This window comes from Camelus ferus, chromosome 15 (genome assembly GCF_009834535.1).
Source record: "Camelus ferus isolate YT-003-E chromosome 15, BCGSAC_Cfer_1.0, whole genome shotgun sequence".
Classification (NCBI taxonomy): Eukaryota; Metazoa; Chordata; class Mammalia; order Artiodactyla; family Camelidae; genus Camelus; species Camelus ferus.
In genome coordinates, this window is record NC_045710.1 from 29994278 (window position 1) to 30017175 (window position 22898).

A 22898-nucleotide genomic window follows, 5' to 3' on the forward strand; every position below is an offset into this window, starting at 1 on the left:
TCAAAAGCAGAATTATCTGATTATCTGTTTTTAATTCTGTGTTAAATTAAGTAAGACTTTGGGGGGAGAAAAAGACCATTTTAATTGTGGATGAATTCTAGTGATAAAAGGAAGTGAAGTTCTTCCCTGGGACTAGCCTTCATGCCCAGAGTACTGTAGCAAAAATGGTTTTTTGTTTTATTTAACAGAATTTATCTTGTAATTTATGCTAGTAGGTGAATTCTTAGTAAGAATATCTCACAAGGGAAAAAAACTTAAGTTTTTAAAAGTAGAAAATAGGTCACCATTATTCATGTTATTCAGTTGAATAGAACAGAAATTAGTCTTACTTTCATTTAATCATATTGCTAGCTGGAGGTAATTAATATTGTCATTTACTCAAGAAATAAAATACCCAAGCTTTAACAGTTAAAATGCCTTATTTCATTAAAACTTTCTTGAGAGAAAAATTTGATTTTTGGAAGTAGAATATTAAGATAAATAAGGAGCATTAATTCTTGCATAAGTATATCTTCATATGAGCTATTGTGTTTTTATGAATATATTTTATTTCCATAAGTACATTTTAGCCGTTGTAAAATTCATCGTGCATAACTTTTTGATATAATACTTAAATAGTTATTTCTTTATGCGACAAAATTTGAAAACAACCAATTCCATCTTAGAACAAAACAGAAAACCATTTAAGTTGCTAAATGCCTTCTAATGGGAGTTTATTAATGTGACAAATCATTTGTGACTTTGGTTTTTGAAGAAGTAATGTTTAAAGACTCAATTTTCCTTTGGATGTATTGTATTGATTTTTGTGTCTCTTATTAGCCTGAGAATATCATGAGACATACAGTTTTACAGAAACATTTTCAATTCACTGTGTAAAAATCTACAAATTAACCGAACTTGTATTGAAAATTTGGGTGCATTACTAAGTAGATTTACATCATAGCCAAAATTAGCTTTGCTTTTCTTCTTCTGAGAAAATAGTTTAAATTTTGTTCACAAAGAATTTTTCTTGCAGAAAATTCATCTAGAATAAAAGAGTGAGTATAAGGAAGCAAAATCCACTGAAATCCCACTTCGCAGAGACATGTCTCCAGTCTCTATGCACATCCGTATGTGTATATATGCCTATGGATATACAGTTCTACAGTTTAAATACTGTCTGCAATTTTTTTCTCTCTATAGTATGTTGTTACTCCTACTAAACTTACTTGTTTATGATTTTAAATATATGCTATACTCCTTAAGAGCTACATAGTGTACAATAGTACAACTGTTTATTTAGTCAGTTCTCTGTTGATAGTCTTTTAGGCTAATGCTTTCACCTTTTTTTTTTTTAACTATATAAACAATGCATGGTGTTGTTACTGGAGTCTCATTAGTTCTTTTAATCTGTCACTATCATTCTGTTCACTGAGACCTGCCCAGTGTATTAACGTAAGTGTGTTAGGAAGGGAAGATCACAGACTCTTAATTTTTTTAGAAATAGTTGTTCTTTGGATGCTGTTATGTCTAATAAACATTTTTGAAATGGACTATTTTTTTAAAGGCTCATAAGTAACAACTAACATTAGGGTTATATCATTTGCATCAAAACTACCATAAAAACCATCTGGTTTAGTTGTTTTTTATAAAGAAAAAACTCAAGAGTGCTTTGGAAGTACAACTCCATTTTTATCTGTTTCGGAATTTAATTTGTAAAGAATACTCTCATTGTTCTCAAAAAAAAAGTGAGTAAATCAGTTATGTAGTCTAGTCATTGTCATTCCCCATCCTCTGAGAAAAATTACTAACTAACCTCCACCTCAAAAAAGTGTAATTCAATAAATGTTTTAATTATTTATATGACATAGATATTCTATTATCTATACGTGTTTCATGACAGACCTGTGTATCTAATAGCTGTATCTATTACGTGATCTGCAGAGCCTTAAATATTTACTATCTGGCTCTCATAGAAAAAGATTGCCAACCCTGCTGTAAGTCAGGGTATATACACCTAGAAGTGGGACTGCTGGGTCATAGGATGTGGGCATCTTCAGTTTTACCAGACAGTGACAAATTCTGTTTGTTTTTACCTCAAAGTCATTGCAAGGCAGTTAACTGTCTACCAATAATGTACGAGAATTTGTGTGGCTCTGTATCCTTGGGAATATTGGGATATTGTCACACTTTAAATATTTTTGCCAGCTCGGTGAGCATAGAATAGTATTTCATGTGGTTTTAATTTTCCTTTTCAAGATTATTAATGAGGTGCTTGAGCCTCATTGCATATGTTCATTGGCCATTTATGTTTCCTTTTCAGTGAGGTGTTGAGTCAAGGCTTTTGCTAATTTTTTCCTATAGGGTTGTTTGTCTGTCTTATCGATTTGTAGGAATTCTTTATTCAGGATCCTAACCCTTTATTGGTTACAACTATCTTTTCCTAGTTTGTAATTGCTTTTTCTCTTTATTGTGTCTTTTAGTGAACAGAAGTTCTGAATTCTAACATAGTTGAGTATCAGTTTTTACATTTAAGGATAGTACTTTTTGTATCTTGTTTAGGAACCTCCTCTCTAATTGCAGGATATGAAGATATTCTCCATTATTTTTCTAAAGATTTTGTAATTTTGCCTGTAATTCTTTAATCTACTTGGATTTGATTTTTCTGTGGGGTAGAGATAGGGACTTCAATATACTGAATTTTAATGAATTTGTAAATTTTAATTTAACTTTAGAAGTTCAACCATTATTTCTTCACATACTTTTTTCAGCTAAAGTCTTTTGTTCTCTTCCTCTGAGACTCTAGTGACACAGATACTAGGCCTGAGGCAGTATGTATTTTTTCTCTATGTTTAAGTTGTACACATCATATACATAATGTGTGTATGATATATGTATTTAGTTTTTTGAATAGAAGAGATCCTAATTTTAGAGATTATTTTCTCTTATAAAAGATTCAAAAAGCTTGGTTATCCCATATCCTGTAATGTAGGAAATTGGATTGGAAAGGAGTGTTCCAGACTAGCATAGTTAATCCTAACTGCAAAGAAAGAGGCAGAAAAGGTATGAAGAAAGATTAAGTTTGAAAATGTAATACTTTAAATTATTTAATTATAAATATAATGGCCTCCAGGACATCATTTTATCACAAGTAGTTAATATTCTCAGTGAAGACTGAGTCCTCTAGAAGTGGATGCATTATAATTCTGTGCCTTTATGAGGAAGACAAGAAAGTAAGTGTTCCATTTTAGAAAGATTTACATGAAATCATTGACATTCAAAAGGTGCTAGCACGTATAGGCATGCCTCATTCTGATATGATATTGGATTGCCAACTTTGAGATATTTAGAGTAGAATAAAATATATTTCTCTCTTCAGAGGTAACATTTCTTGACAATTCAGAAGACAAATTAACTATGATTCACTACGGTAAAAGCATAATGAGTGGCTGCCATTATAGTTTTAAAACTATAATATTGGATATTCTAGTTTACTGGTTACATGTAAATTTGCTTGTACTTCTAATAAAGGAGACTTTCTTATGCCAATAAATAGATTAGACTGATGAAAAAAGAGGTTTCTGGACCTTATTTTTCTTTTCTTTTCTATTCTGTTCTTTTCTTTTCTTCCTTCCTTCCTCCCTTCCTTTCTTTTCTTTCATTTCTTTCTTTTCCTCCCTTAGTAAGTTTAAGAACCCTTCGAAATTTACTTGTTCATATTTTAACCCTCAGGGCTAGGAAGTATTTTGAGAAGGGGCAAAGAAATAAGACACTACAACAGTATAAGGAAAAGGAATTAATATCCTTGGACTAAGAAAGGGGAGTGGGAAAAGCCCCTAGAAAATAGATATGTTCTATTTACTGAACAGATACATTCCTAAAAAGTTTATTGTGAATGCAAGTGTGGTACACTCACCATTGGGAGAGAAAAAAATGAGAGCGAAGTTTTGAAAATGAAAAGAGCAAGCCTGACTGATTCTGTGGAGTCATCTGAGGAAGGAGCTCTGACCCCAACTTGCTGTGTGCGCACAAGTAACTCATCTAATTTCTCAGAGTCTTAGTTTACTTATCTATGAAATGGCAGGAGGGGTTGTTGATCTTTAAGATAGTCTCTGTTCTGGCTTTTGTAATCAGTGAATGTAAATTTAAGTTAATTGCCTTAGGCTCTGATAAATTCCTTTGTAAAATTGGAATACTGTGCCTGGAGAAAGTTGCTTTAAGAAATCAAGCTTCAGAAGCACTGTATTTTAGCTTAAATATAACTTTAAAATAACATATGAAAAGTAACATGATACGTTTTTATTGTGAAATTCAAATAATGCAGAAATACACTAAAAAGCAACAATTTCCCTTTACCCTTATCCTTCTAATCTCACTCTCCGTGTCAGAAGTAACCCAATTACCAGTTTGATTGTGTATGCTTCTAGACTTTTTCTATGTGTACATTATATACAAATATAAATACGAAGTTTTTGTTTATATTTTAGAAGTATGTTTTGGTGTGTGTGTTTTAATAAATTACTCAGTACGTGTTCTGCAATTTGCCTGTTCCACTTAAGTTGTCTTGTAGATCTTTCCAATTTCTAGTTTATATACCTGTCTCATTGTTTTTTGTTGTTGCTTGGTATTCTGTGGTGTAAATATATCATAGCTTATTAACCCCACCCAGGGACTTGAGGTCATTTTCAATTTTGTGGCAATAGTAAACACTATACAGAATAGTAACTTACTGACCTTCACTATATGGCAGTGCTGTGCATTATTGCATCTAATAATCTCAAACCTGAGATAAGTACTAATTAGCATGAAGAAATTACATGAGGAAACCAGTCACAGAGCTGGTAAGTAGCAAACAGATTTATTTAGGCAGTGTAACAATGTGGAGCTGATGCACAGCCTACCACAGCTTTTATTGGATTCCCAGAAAGATTGATGTCCCTGAAGAGATGAAGGGACTAGATATTAGGAAGATGTTACAAAATTTCATAGCTGTAAGGAACTGTGGAGATCAACTACCGTGAGGCTTTGCATCTCTGGTGCTGCTGCTGCCTTAGTTTGTGTGACCCTGTACTTGGTCATCCACACTGGGAAACTTGAATGAGAGAAGGAGCATTATGATATGATTTTTACTGAGATAGCAGACATGTTTGTCCTGGACAGATTGAGACACACAAACACCTTACCCTTGACCTAGGCCACCATCACCTCTCACACAGGTTACTGCATTAGTCTTTGCCTCATCTCCTTGCACTTTCTTTTACCTTGTTCGAGTCCATTCTAACACAGCAGCCAAAGTAACCTTTTAAAAACAGAAATCTGATTCTTATCACTTAACAATTTATACCCCATCTGGCTTTATAAAAGAACATATTTATTCAGTCCTCCTGTGGTTATTGTTAAGATGCAGTGTGAAATAGAGTAAAGGGCATGTAAACTGTGAGTCAGGAGTCCTCTGTTTGCGTCTCAGATATCAAGACTAGTTTGGTGACCTTGGGCAAGCTATTTAACTTCTCGAGCTATTTCCCCAAATATAAAATATAGATAGAGCAAGGAGGGGGGTGAGGTAATAAGTATGAAAGGTACTATATAAATGCAGGACATTGTTAATAGTTAACTTCTTGCTTGTTAGGCCCTTTGAAAAATTGTCTTTGTGTCTTATCACAGTATCTGGCAGGTCGTGGTAGGATTTTTACAAGCTAAACCACCCTTCATGTGACTATCCAAGTTTCACAAAATAAAAACCTTAGTCATTTAAAAAAAAAATCAAAGTCTATAAAAGTTAAGTGACTTATGAAAAGCAAAAGAATATGTTGGTACTAAAACCCAAGAATATCCCTTTGGCATTACAGGCTGATAGTCTTTCCACTAGGCTCTGCTGCCTGCCCCTCACCCCCAAATTAAGAAGATTATATGTTTATAAAAATCACATAAATATTTTACCTGTGACTATAATTAAGGTATATAACTCATCTTTCATAAATTAAGAACAGTTTAGAAAGGCATATCCATGTAATTTAATGACTTAATCAGGAGCTTTAGCTTACAAGTGATGGCTTGTAAAAAGGGAGTTTTTTAAGATTACATAATGACCTAAGAGGAATATTAGAATAGCTCTCAGAACTAAAGGCTCAGGACCTCAGAGAATAGAACTGGAACTCAGGGCAGTCAAGACTTTATCACTGACAACCTTAGGTCTGTATGTCCTTATAACTGACAAGCCATGAAGGATGGGCTATACCTCTGGGAAATTTGGGAGGACTGCATTTGGCCTACTCATATCTCACAACCACTTCTGTGGTAGTATTAGATTGAACCATATGAAATGACCAAAAGTCAGTCATATCTTTACCAACTAAAAAGGCCATTTCACATGCTTCAACCTATTAATAACAGTGCAGAGTGGTAGAGAGGAGAATGAGGCATCATAGATTGACAGCCCTAATAGGACCTCAAAAACTGGTGGAGTTCCACAAAAGAGCTGCTGTTCTTCCTACTAGAAAAAGGAAAATAGGAAAGCATTCTGGGCAGACAAAAATATAGTAACCATAGTGTAACACACAGAGTGTGGATCAGCTAGCATTCAGCTAAACTGCTGTGGAAATGAGAAAGACCTCAAATAGAAATTTCTGAAGTGAGAAGCTGAAGTGTTTTACCAGTCCTCTTCTTAAGTATCTCAGATTTTGACAAATCTGCCTTTTATGTAATAAATGTGCCCAGAGCTTTCAAATTATACCTTTTGTACTTTTCTGTTGTATGTTAAATATTTATTGGATGTTAAACATGTGCAGGGTGCCTTCCTCATAACAGTCATATTTAAAGATGAAGAAATTGAGGTTCAAAGAGGTAAAATAAGTTGCCTAAGGTTGCATAACTAATTAATATGGAACTAGAATTTGAAGTCTAAATTGAAGTTAAAACCTAGCTTTTCATTCCATCCTAGTACTTCTCAAAGATTGACATTGAAATATCTCTAAAGGCAGAATAGAGTACATATTCATGCCTGAAATGTCTGTAGGCATGTAAGATCTTACATACGAATATGTTTACTACTCCATAATAAATAGTGATAGCTTTGATAAATAGTAATAGTAATAATAAATGCTGGTAGATTTTTAAATGCTGAGGGGTTTGTGTTTTTTAAACTCAAACTTTCAGTTAAATTGTCTGCTTAAGATGTCTGGCACATTATCTCAGTATGAGAAAAACAGCATAATGCCTTATTGAGTGAATGACTGACCCAGTTTATATCATTCAAGTCAAATCATTCTTATATAAGAATCTAAATTCCCCCCTGAATTTACATGCTTACAGTGAGTGAATTAGCCAGTAGCAATTGGAAGAAGTTTGTAATTGCTGTGTTAGGAAAACTATTTTTTGTTGTTGTTGTTCTTGTTACATACCTAAGGCAAATATTAGCTATGTGCTTTATAGAAACAAAGCCCTTCTTTTTGATAAGAGAGGTGGGACACTGAGGGGAGAGAAGGAGCAGTGAAAAGTCTTTTGCTAATTATATAGTGGTTATTTTGTGGAGGATTTGGAATATAATTTATTAAAGATGGAAGTAAAGAATGCTTTCTGGTCATTGATGCTGTAGGTAAAGGGTTCACAGTCTGACACATAGAGAAAAACTGAAGTGATTTGTACTCCTTTATTTTCATAAGCAAATATTATAATGATATTATAAGTAAGAAGGATGCTTTGAATAGTTTGCTCTCTTGCAAGTTTCCAGTAGTCTTCAAAGTGATACGTTTAGGGAACATTTTGGTGAAAAAACAATTAAAGTAATGGTATAATATATGGGAAGTTTGACCACAGGAAAATTTTCATAATTTTAATTACATGTCAGATATTTTAACTTATACTATTTTAAATTAGTTCCGATACCTAGGAAAGTCTTTACAGAAGTCAATCTGTGTAAAAATGATTTTTTTTTTCAATTTTTCTCATCTTTTAAAAGACTTCTCTGGTACAGTTTTATGTTAGATTTTCTCGTAAGCAGTTTACTTTTTAAATAGTTCATATTTTCTTTATTTTATAGATGATAGTATTTCTGCTGCAAGTACTTCTGATGTTCAAGATCGCCTCTCAGCTCTTGAGTTACGAGTTCAACAACAAGAAGATGAAATCACTGTGCTGAAGGCAGCTTTGGCTGATGTTTTGAGGCGTCTTGCAATCTCTGAAGATCATGTAGCCTCAGTGAAAAAATCAGTCCCTAGTAAAGGTAATGTATTGTAAAGGAGGAAGAGTTTTGTTTTTTGCAGCATTTTCTTTGAAATAATATATTAAACTTGTGTATTTTGTCAGTGACATTAAGATTGGGAACATAAAATTATAGTTTCTCTTTTGGATTACTTGTGATTGTAGTTTGTTTTCCATTTCCTTTTTCTTTATTCTCAAGAAATTCTGAAAGTTTATTATTTATTATTTTAAATTGGGAATTTTTATGTAACGCCATTGATTGTACTTACAGGCTTTTATGTCATAGTATTTGTGTGAATTTAGTAGCTTGCAACTAGATAACAGTTTACCAAGGGCAGAAACTTGAATCATCTTTTTGTGTCTCCCGTTGATTTAGCATTGTATTTTGAACATAGCAGGTAAACACTTACACTTTCTGAATGAATCCTCTTATCATTACAGATATGATTTGAACCATTATAGTTCATATAGCTTCATTCTACGCCTTCTGTGGTCTTAGTCAGCAGAATCCTGTAGAAATTAAACTCTGAAACTTATTACCAGCACCAGTTAAATGGAAATTTTAACTTCCAGACTTTGGGTATTTTCATAGATTGAAATAAATGGTTAACAGGACCCTGTTACTCTTGAGTTTGGAGCAGATGTAGTTTGGCCTTTCTCTTCCTCCAACCACCTAGAAGGAATTTAAAATTCTTTCACATTAATCAAATAATTGAATGTATCATTTCATATATCTTACTGATTTCTTGGTAGAATAAAAGGGCACAGGCATGATTATCCCCATTTGGAAATGGGACAAGGAGAAGATTCACTGGCTTACCTCCCTACTGTTACATGTCGATGCAAATGATTAACTTAGGGAGGAGTCTTACGTTAACTCCTAGGTTTTAGCTAAAGATCGGATAGTTAACCAGGGTATGAGGAACAGATTTGAAACAAAGATTATGTATTCAGTTTCTGAATATTGAGTTTAAGGCATATATATATATATATATATATATATATATATATATATATATATATATATGGTGTATAGATAGATACATATTGATAGCTGAATTATAGGTCTAGTCTTCATGTTAGTCTTGACTAGCAATAAAATTTGGGAATGTTCAGCTTATGGATAGTTGAAGCCATAGAAAGAGGATGTAAAATGAGAAGGCGGCTCAGGATAGTTCTGTTGGGAGCTCCAGTATTTCAGCAAAGCAAAGAAAGTGATTCATGTTGCCAGCTGCTACAGAGAGGTCAAGTAAAACAAAGACTGAGAGGTGACCATTGGATTTGACATTTATGAGAATATTAGAAAGCTCTCCAAAAGCAATTTTAGTGTAGTGATAGGATTACAAATCTAATTGCAGTATTTTGAGACGCAGCAGTGGAGACTTGTGGAATCAAGAGCAGCAACTATAGCCACTCTTTTTAAAAAATTTACCTGAGAGGAGAAGAGAGTAGTAGCTAGAAGAGGGTACTAAATTGAAGGCCGGTTTTAATTTTTATTTTTGAAGATGCTGTAGACTTGAGCACAAAAATATGTTGAAGACAAAAAGGCAACAGAGAGGAAGATGATATTGGTGGGGGAAAGGTAGTGGTAACTGACGCAAGTTTTCTGACACTTTGAGGAAGGGTCTTAGTAAAAAAAAAAATTACTGTTAGTCTTAGGTGGAAAGAAGACTACTTCTGAGATAGAATGGAAAGAGACAAAACAAAGTGGAGGTTGATACTCACAGTTGTCAGGGCTGAAAGTGTCACTCCTTATCACTTTCTCCTCAGGAGATAATGATGCCCTTTAAAAAAGTAAGACAGTTCCTAGGTGATAAAAAAAAAAAAAAGGAGTAAATGTTTGGAGTGGTTAGAGAGTAGAGAATGGAAGATCACACACGTGAAAGAAATGCTCAGTGACCCTGACGATATTGAAGTGGGAAATTTTGAGGGAGAGGGGTTGATCCTGCCTGGTTTTGTGAATCCCATTCTTAAACCTCCCACCATCAAACAGTCTGGACCTTTGTGTTAATAGTGCAGGATTGATCTTTTCCGTTAGTGGTTAGTAAGATAAGTGTATCAATAGCATGGGATAGGACCTAAGAGTTTGGCAAAAGACTTCGTTGAAACCACTTGGGTTAATAATGTTATAATGTGAGTTTTTAATTTTTTTGAGAACCAACTTTGAGGACTGCCCAGATCAAGCCAGGAAAGAATTTATTTTGTTACAAATGGATTTTTATAAGAGAATTCTAGAGTTATTAGAATAGAAGATGGGCAGATCAGTTAATGTATATGGGCTTTTCAGGGAAGGTAAAACTGCATAGAGAGAGGACAAGTTTTCTATAATTGACATATATACCCTCAGCTTCTGACTCTGTGTAAGTATTTTAAATCCTGTAAGAGAAAGTGACTTGCTATTTGGTGTCATTTTAAAAAGTTTATTTTAAATAATTTATGTTAGCCTAAATATTTTTAGATTTGTATTATGCTAAAACAATAGTACATTGTAATCTTGTGTTGAGAAAAAATTAAACAATGGTTTTCATTATTTCAGTAAGGTATTTCAGTAAAGAAATAGACTTTTCTTTAAATTCAGCATATAGACGATATTTTGTATGATACCTCAGTTACTTAGCACCTGCCCTGCCTGTTTTGGTGCCATGAAATACAAATAGCTATGGTTCCTATCCCCCAGGAACATACTTTTTGTAGGTTGTCCTTTTCTAGTTGTCATTCATAATTCCTGTGTCTCTAAAATAAGTTTCGAAACAGTTTTGTTACAGGCTCTTTAGTGGAGATTTATCTAGTTCTGGAGCCACCTGCAGCTGCTACATCAGAACTTTTTCTTTCCACATAGTACTACCAACTCTTAAATCTTATTAATAATGTTATTAATTAGATACTGAGTTCCTTTCCATTAATCCTACTTCATAAATTTACTTTGACTGCTATTCTTATAGTATTGTAATGTGATTACATGTTAGAATGGGGTACACCAGTGATTATTCTTTAAAGTTACTGTATTACTTTAGACATAGGCTTTGAATTGCTGGCTGTAAAATGGATTGATGAGGGGAGGATTGGTTATATAATAATTTAGGGAGATAATATTTAAGAGATGAGCAGAGGGGGAGGATATAGCTCAGTGGTAGAGTACATGTCTAGCATGCACAGGGTCCTGGATTCAATCCCCCAGTACCTCCATTAAAAATAAATTTAGCAAAAAGAAAGAGAGAGAGAGATGAGCATAATTCATTAAGAATTACTCTATTAACTGTTAGTGAAAAAATTTGACCAATTATGTTTTCTAGTATTGATCTAGAGAGCTGCATAACTCAAGTTTTATTAATTTTATTTTTGGCAATTCTAAGCAGCTTTATCTTGGAATTTATATATAGTATACTATAGAAAGTAATTGGAAGAGAAATACTAATATTAAGTGATTCTTCACTATTGTCATTTGTATATAACCTTAAAAAGATCAACTGTCAATTTTGAAATTAAATAGGATTAATGTATTAATGGTGTAAATATTTTGGAATAAACATTTTAAGCAAAGTATTTTCTAACCAATGAAATTATTTTATAGGGATTTTGTGTTTTTTCCTTCAATTAAAAAGTGAAGAACCTGAAATTAATGTAATGTTATATGTCAGTTACACCTCAGTTTTTTAAAAAAGGTCGAGTCATTTCTGATACTGTGGGAACATTTTATATGTGAATTTTTCTTAGTCCCCTGTGAAATCAGAATTTGTAGTATTCACTTTCGCATAAATTGCTGACAGGACAATAATCACTTCCATCTTCTTAAGGTATTTACAATTTCTAGAGGATTTTTCTTTAGAGGTGAGACTAAACTACTTTGGATAAATAGGTAGAACCCTTCTATTGAAGCTATAGTTAAAGGTATAGGTCAACTTCCTTGTTGAGTGAATACAACTATTATATAGTTTTGCTAGAAGGTGGTGATATGGAAACATGACTTGGCTTCAGGTGTGGCTAAAACTAAATGTGTCTGCTAATGGTTTAATGATGTTCTATATCACTTCATAGTAGTATTGCCATTCAGTAGATGCCAAAATCAGAAACACACCTAACTAGTCATTTCAGTATTTTTAATTCTCTTCTTTTAGTTTATCCTTGCCAGTGTGCCAGTAGTATTAAAAGCTAAGCCCCATTTTTTTTTCTTGAATATATTATGCCAGATAGTTAACTGAGGTAGAAAGTTTTCCCAATAGTTTTTAAGGTGGCCAGTCATTTAAATTTCTCATATACCTTCTCTTCTGTTGGAGAATTCTTTCCTTTTGACGGCATATGTTCATAATATATGCACCAGTTGCAGCTGAATCCCTGCCAAAAGAAAAAAAAATTACCTGTACTCTGGAGCAAAAGGGAAGGCCTAGGGAACACTTTGGCAGTTTTAACTGCCAGAAAGACAAATTATGTCACAGCTGGTGCCTGGGAAACCCATTAAGACCTCTTGGGGTGACCAAATGAATGTAATTTGAGAATACAGCCCAGTGGCAATATGTGAAGACAGTCTGTTAGTACACAATGGTATAAAAGCAAAGGAGTCAGATTATCTGAAGGTGGGAAATAGTCATTTTAAACCAGGAAACTGCTGGTAAACCAAGAGTATCAAACATTGTAACTGCCACTTGAGAAATGAGAGAACCCAGAGACAAACTTGAAATTTAGAGGATGTCAGTTCTCCAAAAGAAACATTCCTAATTATGTAGAATCTGAGATAGTGTACAGGCACGGATCTGTATCATTTGGCTCTTACTCCAAATAACATTTGTGAGAAGACAAGGATTGTCATGGTTTTGCTGTAAATGTTGTTTATAAGTAAATTACATTAATCATGTTAGAAGGTGTGAACTTCCTTGGTGGAGTCCTTGGGCTAAAATGATTCATAATTGTGGTAGGGGATGGGAGAGTGTCCTATTATTTTAACTACAGATCAAAGACTTCTAAGCTGCTCTTTTTATATGAAAGTGTATGAGTGGATATTGCCTCAGATCAGGCAGCAATTACCATTTACAGAGCTCCATTTCTCTATGGAAATCAAATGGTCTTTGGTCATTTCTACTCAAAATATACTTAAAAAAAAATCAGTGGCCAAGAGTTAAGAGGACAGAAGTACACCTTCCTGTGAGACAAGAGGAAAGGAGAAATGTACAGATAAAATTCCAAATGGAAAAGATAAAATTTGATGATGTTATGTATAGTCCTCAATCTTCTCAAAGAATGAACCACAGTAATTGACAGATTGAAAAAGGTGGCAGGGAGCTTGAAAATGTGAGGAGAGTGGAAGAGGTATGCAGCTAGGGCTGTGGGCATATGATAAGGAATCTGAGATAAATAAAAGATTTTGAGTATTAACTAAAGTTCTTCCTTTATGGACCATCTTTATCCTTCTCTTGGTCAGAAATCTTCCCATCCTATAAGACCTCAAATTAATTCCTGAAAATGATCTGTTTTTTGTCTCTTCTTGGAGTTGTTTTACAATTTTATTATATGTCTCTTTTAGTATATTTATTGCTCTTGCTGGGTTATAAACCTTTTGAAGGCAGGGACAGTTTTTTACTAACATATTGGGATGACTCAATAAATAATTTGTTAAATGTGGCAAGAAGGTAGTTACAGAAACAGGAAGTTATTTTAAAAGTTGCTTTTTGGACAAAGGGATTGGGATAGATTCAGGAATAAGAGGATATTACAGATGAGGGTAACGAGATGGATTTCAGATTTTGAGATGTTGGATGTACAACAGTTCCTAGTAGTAACTTTACTGTGTGAGTGTAAACTACAATGAAATTCATTAGTATTTAGGAACTGTCAGGCGAAGGTATCAGAAAGGTCATCTGCTTGAGTCTATCATCAAGGAATATAAACCATAATGATTAGTATTCTCATGTCATGATAAAGTAAGATAAAGTATAAAAATTATCATTGGCATTTCAATCCTGGTATTATGATGGTTTCCACTGTGATTAAATCTAAATTAGTACCTTCCTGGTTTATAGACTTCTAGCCTAAATCTATTCTATTTCAGCTGAGTTGCTGCTCAGAAATAGAACTTTTTTTGTACCTTTGGTTACTAGAGGTCACTATTGCTTCCAGTCTTGCAGGCTAATTTTGAGAGGGCTCAGACTTTGTAAGGCCTAAGCCCTGGGGGAGGGGTATGTATATATGCAAACATACATACGTGTGTGTGTGTGTGTGTGTGTGTGGGTGTGTGTGTGTGTAGAGAAAGAGAGTGCTAATGATACATTCTAGATATAAATTTGTGTAACTGCAATAATCATTTTTGTGCTCCTTTCTTCCACTTAGGTTCCTAATATTCTAAATTTCAAGAATATACTTTAGACTTTTCAACTGAAAAACAAACAGTTCCTTTTTGTTTGTCTGCTTTACTTAACTCATTGCTTCTACTTTGGGAGGTCAGTCACTCTTTTATTCAAATACTAAGGGTTCCCAGTACTGAGAGTTACCTCAAATTAAATGGTAGGATTGAAAGTGACCATGAAAATCTTCTTTTGGTCTTTTCTTGCTCTTTATATAAGGATCTAGGGACTGTCATAATTAGTACTATTCTCTGCTTAGAATTTCCTTTTCCCCTCCTCTATCTGATGATTTCCCACCTGCTATCCTGGCATAGCTCAAAGTGTCATTCCCCACAAGGCAGAATTATTTCCTTCCATTTACTTACCATTCCTTCTGCCTGGACTCAAATCCTGATTTCACTGCCTGCTACAATATAACCTTGAGCACATTAATAATCTCTCTAAGCTTTAGTTTTTTCGTCAGCAAAACTGGGATAATGGTAAATCCCTTTTAGGATTATAGTGAAGATTGGAGGACATAATAATTATAAAGTACTTAGGACAACAATGTTTAGCACTTAGCAAGTGCTTGGTAATTCATATTACTCCACACTACTTACTATATTGACAGTTGTCTCTTTCCTTCATCTTTTCAATGTACTAGGCACTGTTTTAGGTACTGGAGGTAAAAGAAATAAAAGACACTGACTTTGCCTCTGCAGGGCTTCAGGTAAAGTGAAAAGATAGATAACTCAATAATTACAACCATATGATAATTGGTATTAAAAAGGTAAATTTAGGGTGTAGTGGGTGCACTTAACTCAGACTGGAATTGAAGTTTCCTTGCAGGAGGTGACATCAGCATTCATCTATCTTCATGGTCTTAACATCCACTTATTGGTGCCAATCCCCAAATTGTTAATCTATATTCTAGACTTCAGCACATAAGAATTATCTGTCTTCTTACTAGATTGTTCTGCTTGTATGTCTTTCAGAATTCATTAATGCAAAATGTCCCCAAACTGAAATAATCATCTTTTAAGACCTAAATATTTCTTAAACCTGCTCCTCTTTTCATTTATGTGACTTAGCTCTTGTTTCAGGTCCCCATCATAACTCTGCTTAGACCACTGCCCTGAAACCTGCTCTTCACATAGCCACTAGAAGGTTTTCTCCAAATGCAAATGTGGTCCTGTTCCCTATAGATAAGATCTCCATGATCTAACTCTTGCGTACCTCTCCCATCTGGACTTTACTCTACCATCTGAACTCTGCTCTTTCTTGTTCTGCATTCTCACCACAGAAAGATCTTTTTGTCTATCCCGTCCTCATGCCATACACACTTAAGCACACCACCTTGCTGTTACCTTTTTTTTTTTTTTCACACATACTAGAATAAGATCCCAGTATCTTATCACCTCCCTTTTACCTGGCTGTCTCTTACTCATCCTTTAAGACTTTGTTCTGTATTTTTTCTAGGAAGCCTTTCTTGAACTGTGTCTCTAATCATCCTTACAGAATTATGTGTCTTTGTACTTTTATTATACTCTGTTCATAATCACTGTTACTGTACTTAGCCACATGTTTTCATTTCTAGTGTGATTCTCTTGCAAGATTTTAATTCCTTGGTGCTAGTAGCTGCCTTGTACTCTCTTGTAAACACAGGCTAGGATCATAACAGACCCTGAGTAAATATTTGATGGGTAGGTGGATGATGAATATGTTAATTTAGGCAGGCATAGGTTATTAGCATTTGCCAGAGAGAAGGATCATATAGGTGCAAGGCGCAGAGGAGTTAAAAATTACTTAGTTTAAGAGTTTATAATAAATTGAAGTGTGAGATGTGAGGTTGGGAGTGTCAAGAAATGAGCCTCAACTGGTAGATAGGGCCCATAGTGAAAGGTTTTCTTACGCCTTGCTAAGGAATTTAGTTTTTATCCTGAAGGCACTGTAGAGCCATTAAAGGATTTAAAATTGGAGAGTGACAGGTAGATTTACATTAACCCATTAATTCTAAGATGCCTGTGTTTCTTGCATTTTAACATCTCTGGAATTGCATTGCATTTTACAATTGATTGTGTCTTAACAGTTCTCATAGGCAACACTTCTTTCTAGTGCTGTTCAAGATAATGGTGTATATTACAATTGATGGCGTATTAAACTCAAAGACATACAGCATGTTTTAGAAAGGTATTCTGGCACAGTGTACAGAATGCTTTAAAAGCAAGGTAATACTGCAAGAAGAGAGAATAGAGATAAACTGAACATAATCCAGAAGAGGAATTTGAGGCAACAGTAATGAAGATGCATTCATTTAGTCATTTAGAAATTAAGTGCTTTCTATGTGCTAAGCATAGGGATACATACAAGAATCACAAAACAAGTAAGGTTTGCAGATACAGTTACAGATAATAGTAAGTGGTTTAAGTCAAAGTGGATCATAGACTTCAGTGTAAGGGCTTAAACCAGAAAACTTCTAAAAGAAAGTACAAATACAATAGAAGAAAATACAAAATACAAATGTCAAAGGACTTTAACTAGAATATATAAAATACACTTACAACTCAGTTATTAAGCAGACAGACTATTTTAAAAATAGGCAAAAGATTTGAATAGATACTTCACCAAAAAAGATATATATGGATGTCAAGTAAGTACATGAAAAGATATTTAACACATTTAGAATTAAGGTAATGCAAATTAAAACCACAAGGAGATACCACTATGTGCTCACCAGGATGGCTAAAATTTAAAAGTTTGGTCATTCCAAGTATTTGCAGGGATGTGGAGCCACGCAAACTCTGTATAAGTGTTAGGAATTTAAATGGTATAACCACTTTGGAAAACAACTTAGCAGTTTCTGAAAAAGTTAAGTATTTACCTACCACCCAATCTAGGTATTTACCTTTGAAAAATGAAAGCATATGTTCACTCAAAGACTTGTATACTTAGGTTCATCATAGTTTTATTTATAACAGAAAACTGGAAACAACCTAGATGTCAACAGGTAAATAAATAAATGAATTAAAACATTGTGGTATATCCATATAATGGAATAGTATTGGGTTACAAAAAAGAATAATCTGTTGATACACTTACCAACTCAGATGAATCTCAAAATAATTATGCTGAATTTTGAAAGGCAAGCAAAAAATAATTCCACTTTTATAAAATTCTAGAATGTGCAAACTAATCTATAGTGCTAGGAAGTAGATGAGTGATTGCCCGGAAAGTGAAAGAGGGAGAGATGGATTATGAGGGACACAAGGAAACTTTAGAGAATGATGGCCATATTTACTATCTTGATTGTGGTGATTGTTTCACACTAATTATATATGTGTCAAAACTTACATGTATGTCATGTAAGTTTGTCAGAATACACATGTATGTCATATATGTATGTCAGAAAAAGTAAATTGTACACTTTATGTGCAACTTACTGTGTGTTTTATCTCAGCAAAACTGGGGAAAAATTTTTTTAAAGAATTATAGAAGCAACAGAGGACTTAGATAACGTTGGTGATGTGTTGATTTCTTTTTTTGACATATTTTATAGTGGTAAAATATACATAATGTAAAATTTACTACTTTAACCATTTTTAGGTGTACAGTTCAGTGGCGTTAAATACATTCACATTGTTATGCAACCATCACTACCATCCGTTTCTAGAACTCTTTCGTATTCCCAAACTGAAACTCTATCCATTTGTTCCTCCCCTCTTCACCCAGCCACTAATTATGAGTATTTTACCACAATAAAAAGAAAAAGTTGTCAGTATAACAAGAAGTCACCTGTTTGGTAGAGTACTATTAGATCTGATGACCAGTGACATTAGCATAATGTGGGGGTTATTGTACTATATTATATGTGAAAAATTTTCTAGGAAGTTTGAAAAATAAATATAGTAGGTCTCTTCCTTCCTCTCTTCTGATTCGTTCTGTCTGAGGCAGGGTCTAGGAATCTCTGTATTAAGGAAACACTTTATGGCACAAGTGGCCCCAAGAGCTATTGCTGTCAAAAAAATGTAGTGTTCTACCATCATGTTTGTAACATTCTAGGGTGCCAGCTATTTAGGCTCTATACATAAAAGTTTTTGCTTTCTGTGCTTTTATGAAGAGAACAAAAGAAACATGAGATTGGCCAAATATAAAAGTTAGATTTTCTTGTGTGTATGTGAGAAGACTTGAGTCCAAAAATTAAAAACTATTCTCTATTCCCAAATTTTTAAATAAACTTGCCCCTTAGTAGATATGGCTGTTTGATCTTGTGATCTGAGTCTTCCTGACCATACCAGCATACCTGTCACACATTTATTTCAGGCCTCCTACTGTATACATTAAGATAACAGAGGTTACTGTATATACTTATGCTTTATTTATAGGGAACAACATTCTAAGATTCAGCTTTTATGATTTCTAGAATTTTTAATTTCAACAGAACCTGAGCTATTTCTGAAAATTGACATGTGAGGATTTGTGGTTTTCTTGAAGCACAACTTTGAATCATGTACTTTAAAGCTACTGTATATGAAGAGCAAACCATTTAGCTAGAGAATGAGTCTAGCTGCAATTTAGCAACTTAGCATGGCTTTTCTATAGGTCTATTTTGATGAGATTAAATCTTCAGACAATAATATTGTATGCTGCATACAGGGGGAACAGTCTGCTTACTAGTTTTTTTTTGTGGGAGGGGAAGGTTATTAGGTTTATTCATTTATTTGTGTTTAGACAGAGTACTGGGGATTTAACCCAGGACCTCATGCATGCTAAGCATGTGCTCTACCACTTGAGCTATACCATCCCCCCTGCTTACTAGTTTTAAACACAAATAGACTTAAATTTTTAAGCTCCAATCTTTGAGAAATATTTGAAATATAATGTAAAAAGTTTTTTCTTAACCATCTCTAGGCCAGCCAGGCCTTCGAGAAGCTATTTCCATGTCCTGTATAACGAATGGGAGTGGTGCAAGCAGAAAACCAAGTCACACCAGCTCTGTCTCAATTGCAAGAAAAGAAACTCTTTCATCCGCTGCTAAAAGGTACCATTTATTAAAAAAGCTAACATTGCAGAATTTTTTTAATGTGATAATTCAGTCTACTTTTGAAAAGAATATGAAATAGAGCTGTATGGAATTCAAGTGAGCATGTCCTTTGAATTCTTTGCCTCTGAATGTAGAGATATCCAGCCTGTACTTGCCAAGTTTATATTCATCACACCTGTGGAGTTGTGTGAGGAAGCTTTTTGTTCTTACTAAAGAAAGCAGGCAGTTTTATTTCCTGGTTTTGTTTTGTTTCTTTTTAATTATGTCTTTTTAATCATTTGTTGATGATATAAGCATCACAATATTTAATGGAATTACATAAGTGAATTTTCCATAATAAGTGATACATTTGATAACAGCATTTTTAAAGGAGAAATAGAATCCTTGATATAAATCTATATTAGTGGGAGATTAAACACTATTATAACGTTTATTCTTTAACCATGACTATAAAATTGAGGCTTAATTTAAAATATTACAGTACTGTGCTATGTTGTGTGTCTGTAAGAGGATGGTGGGCAGGAGGGCAGTGGAAATACTGTAATATAAAACTTTCAGTGGATTACACATTTAAATTCTGTATGTTCTTTTCATCAATTAATTAATTTAATCTGTTTCAGTAAAATTGCATACAAGATTTTTCTGCCGTCATGTAATTCCTAGCAAACTGTTCCATATAGGGTTTGGAGAAACCATAAGAGATCAACTACATAATCTTACAACTGTTTTCTTCAAAGAACAAAGAAGACTTTAAGTACTAGAATAATATTTAAAATGTGCTGATAGAAAGTGGTTGCCTCAATAAACCAATGCCAGTGACTAAATTATTCATCAGTGTGTGTTTACAGATATTAACCAGACATTTGACTACAGGAATGGTGAAGAAATAACATGATCTTTAGGCCTTTTAAAAGTCCCTTCTAGAATTCAGTCATTGAAGTCATTGTCATTACAGAATCTAGACTGTCTCCTCTGAAGTATGTCAAAATGTATTACCTGTGCTCCAATTTCAGGAGAAAAAGACAAATTATGAGAAGACAAATGTGTAGTGGAAATTTTTAATACAGTTTTTAATAAACTTCCTTGTTGTGTCCAGTAATAATTTGCATTCAGCCCATTTTCTTATGTAGCTATAGTTATGTGCAGTGATCAGTATTATGTCCAGTAGTGATTAAGCAATCTAAAACCAGATGAGTTTGTTACTTTATGATACAGGGGCTTTGTAATTTGCTTTTGAATATCCCAAAAGAAAAATCTCTTTTAGATTCTTCTAGGCCCACTTAAGAATAGAGGCCTAATGATATGCATTTAGGATAGTTTGCAGCCTGACAAGAAAGAAAGAATTCCTAATTCAGTTTTAAATTTCAGTTAATCTGATATTTTTGAGGTAGAATTGTATTTCTCAGCAGATAAAAAAATTGAACGTGAACAAGACAATAAAGACCAGTCTGAAGTCAGATGGTATCAGAAATGAATCAGATTAAGAAATGTCACTGTCAAAATTATATTTTAACATTATTAACTATTGTAAATGATTAAATTGTATGTACTATGTATGTTTGTTTAAAATGTTCTTAAACATACCTTCTTTGTAGATTATGCACCTTAGAGTCAAATTACAAAATGTCCTTTGATTAAGAAGTGCAGGTAATTGATAGTTTTATACCTTTTTAGTCCTGGAATTATCGATTGCATCTGCTTTGTGCTATTGTCAAAAGTGTACAGTGTAAGGACTCTTATCCAGTGTGATCAGGAATGGCACATGCTTCATTAATCAGGAGCCAAAGTATGGAGTCATAAATTTATATATAAGTACCTTAAGTATTTTAACTTAAAATATACTCACATATATTCTAATTTGTGAATTTTTTAATGAAAGGCTGAGCCTCCCCCCCACCTTTATTTCTAAACATGCATCTCTGATTAGCTTCCTTGTTGACTGTTTTGCATAAAATACACCCATAAATCTTTTTTTTTGGTAATTTTTAGTTTCATTTTTTAAAACAGTAAGAAAATTAAAACTCTTGCAAAGCAATATGAATTAGAGCCCATCTCTTTTTCTATGATTTTTTCCTCAATGTTTTATAATTGTTTCACTTACACAAAATTTGACAGCAGTTTTTTAACTTAACAGCAGTTTTTTTAGTAACTCGTTTTCATGGAGTCTTTATAGAGCATTTAACTTAGTTTACATGGAAATTACAGTTCTCTTTCCTATGTATATCTTACTAGTTTTCTTTGTATTTTATTAATTTACATAATTAAAATAACAAGTACAACTAACAAACAGTTCGGGGTGGGGGGAACACAGTTGACTCTTGATAAGTTTAAAACTGAACTGATGGGAACAGAAGTACACTGAAGAAACAGGAATTAGAGAATAACCTACGAAGCATGAGCATTTAGTGTGCCTTGGGCGTCAGTGTGCTTTACGGAGGTGATGGAAAGTGTCACTCATGCTCTGATTTGGAAACACTGAAGTCAGTTAAGAAAGCTTCTGTTGTCTCCCAAAATCTGCCAAGATGACAAAATGCATTAGAGGTCATTTTGCTCTAAAGGGGCGATCTTCATAGGATATATTGCCTTAGAAATATAGTAAATTTACTGAAGATTTTAATAGCTTCCAGAATTTTTAAATATTTTCGTTATTGAATGAAAGCATTATAAATTGTATTAGCTGTATGGCTTAGGATTTTGATTTATAGTAACTTTTCCCATCGTTTGATATATATATATTTTTTATTTGTTTAAATATGTGTTGTTCCATGTTATACTTTATTTTACAGTGGTACAGAAAAAAAGAAAGAAAAACCACAAGGACAGAGAGAAAAAAAAGAGGAATCTCACTCTAATGATCAAAGTCCACAAATTCGAGCATCACCTTCTCCCCAGCCCTCTTCACAGCCTCTCCAAATACACAGACAAACTCAAGAAAGCAAGAATTCTACTCCCACCAAAAGGTTTTAACTGACCCCGAGTACAGAGCTAGGGAATGGTTGTAATGATACCTGAATTCTGTGACTTGAGAAAAAGTTAACTATCCATGGATTTCAAGAGAAAAAGCCTGGTGGTTCCCCTCCCCTTTCTCTGTTGCTGTAATTTGTATTTTACCAAATTGGAGAAGGAAAATTTGTCAAAATTTCTCAGTTAAAAATGGATAGAAAAATAAAGTTATAAGCAGTCTGATGAAAGGAAGGCAAAAGTAACCTATTCAAAATAATATTTTATAGTAATAGTATATTTTAACATGTACATATAACTATGCATAAATTTATAGCCATGGATAGAAAACTGCCATATGTAATTATCCTCACCATATTTTGGCATCATTACAACCTTCAGTTTTGCAAGGGCCCTTCTCAACACAT

At 33.6% G+C, this 22898-nt stretch overlaps 1 protein-coding gene across 4 annotated transcripts in view; it reads left to right on the top strand.

Annotated features, from left to right (window-relative positions):
• EML4 (EMAP like 4) overlaps positions 1–22898 on the top strand; it is a 125411-nt gene that overhangs the window by 46418 nt on the left and 56095 nt on the right. For all 4 annotated transcript variants that reach the window (XR_004326274.1, XM_032497395.1, XM_006179181.2 and 1 more), the window contains exons 2-4: positions 8018–8200; positions 19398–19527; positions 22317–22490. Coding sequence is in view for 3 of the 4 variants with exons in the window: in XM_032497395.1 (XP_032353286.1) it covers positions 8018–8200; positions 19398–19527; positions 22317–22490 (487 nt within the window). In the remaining variant the exon portion in view is untranslated. The remainder of the gene's footprint in view (positions 1–8017; positions 8201–19397; positions 19528–22316; positions 22491–22898) is intronic.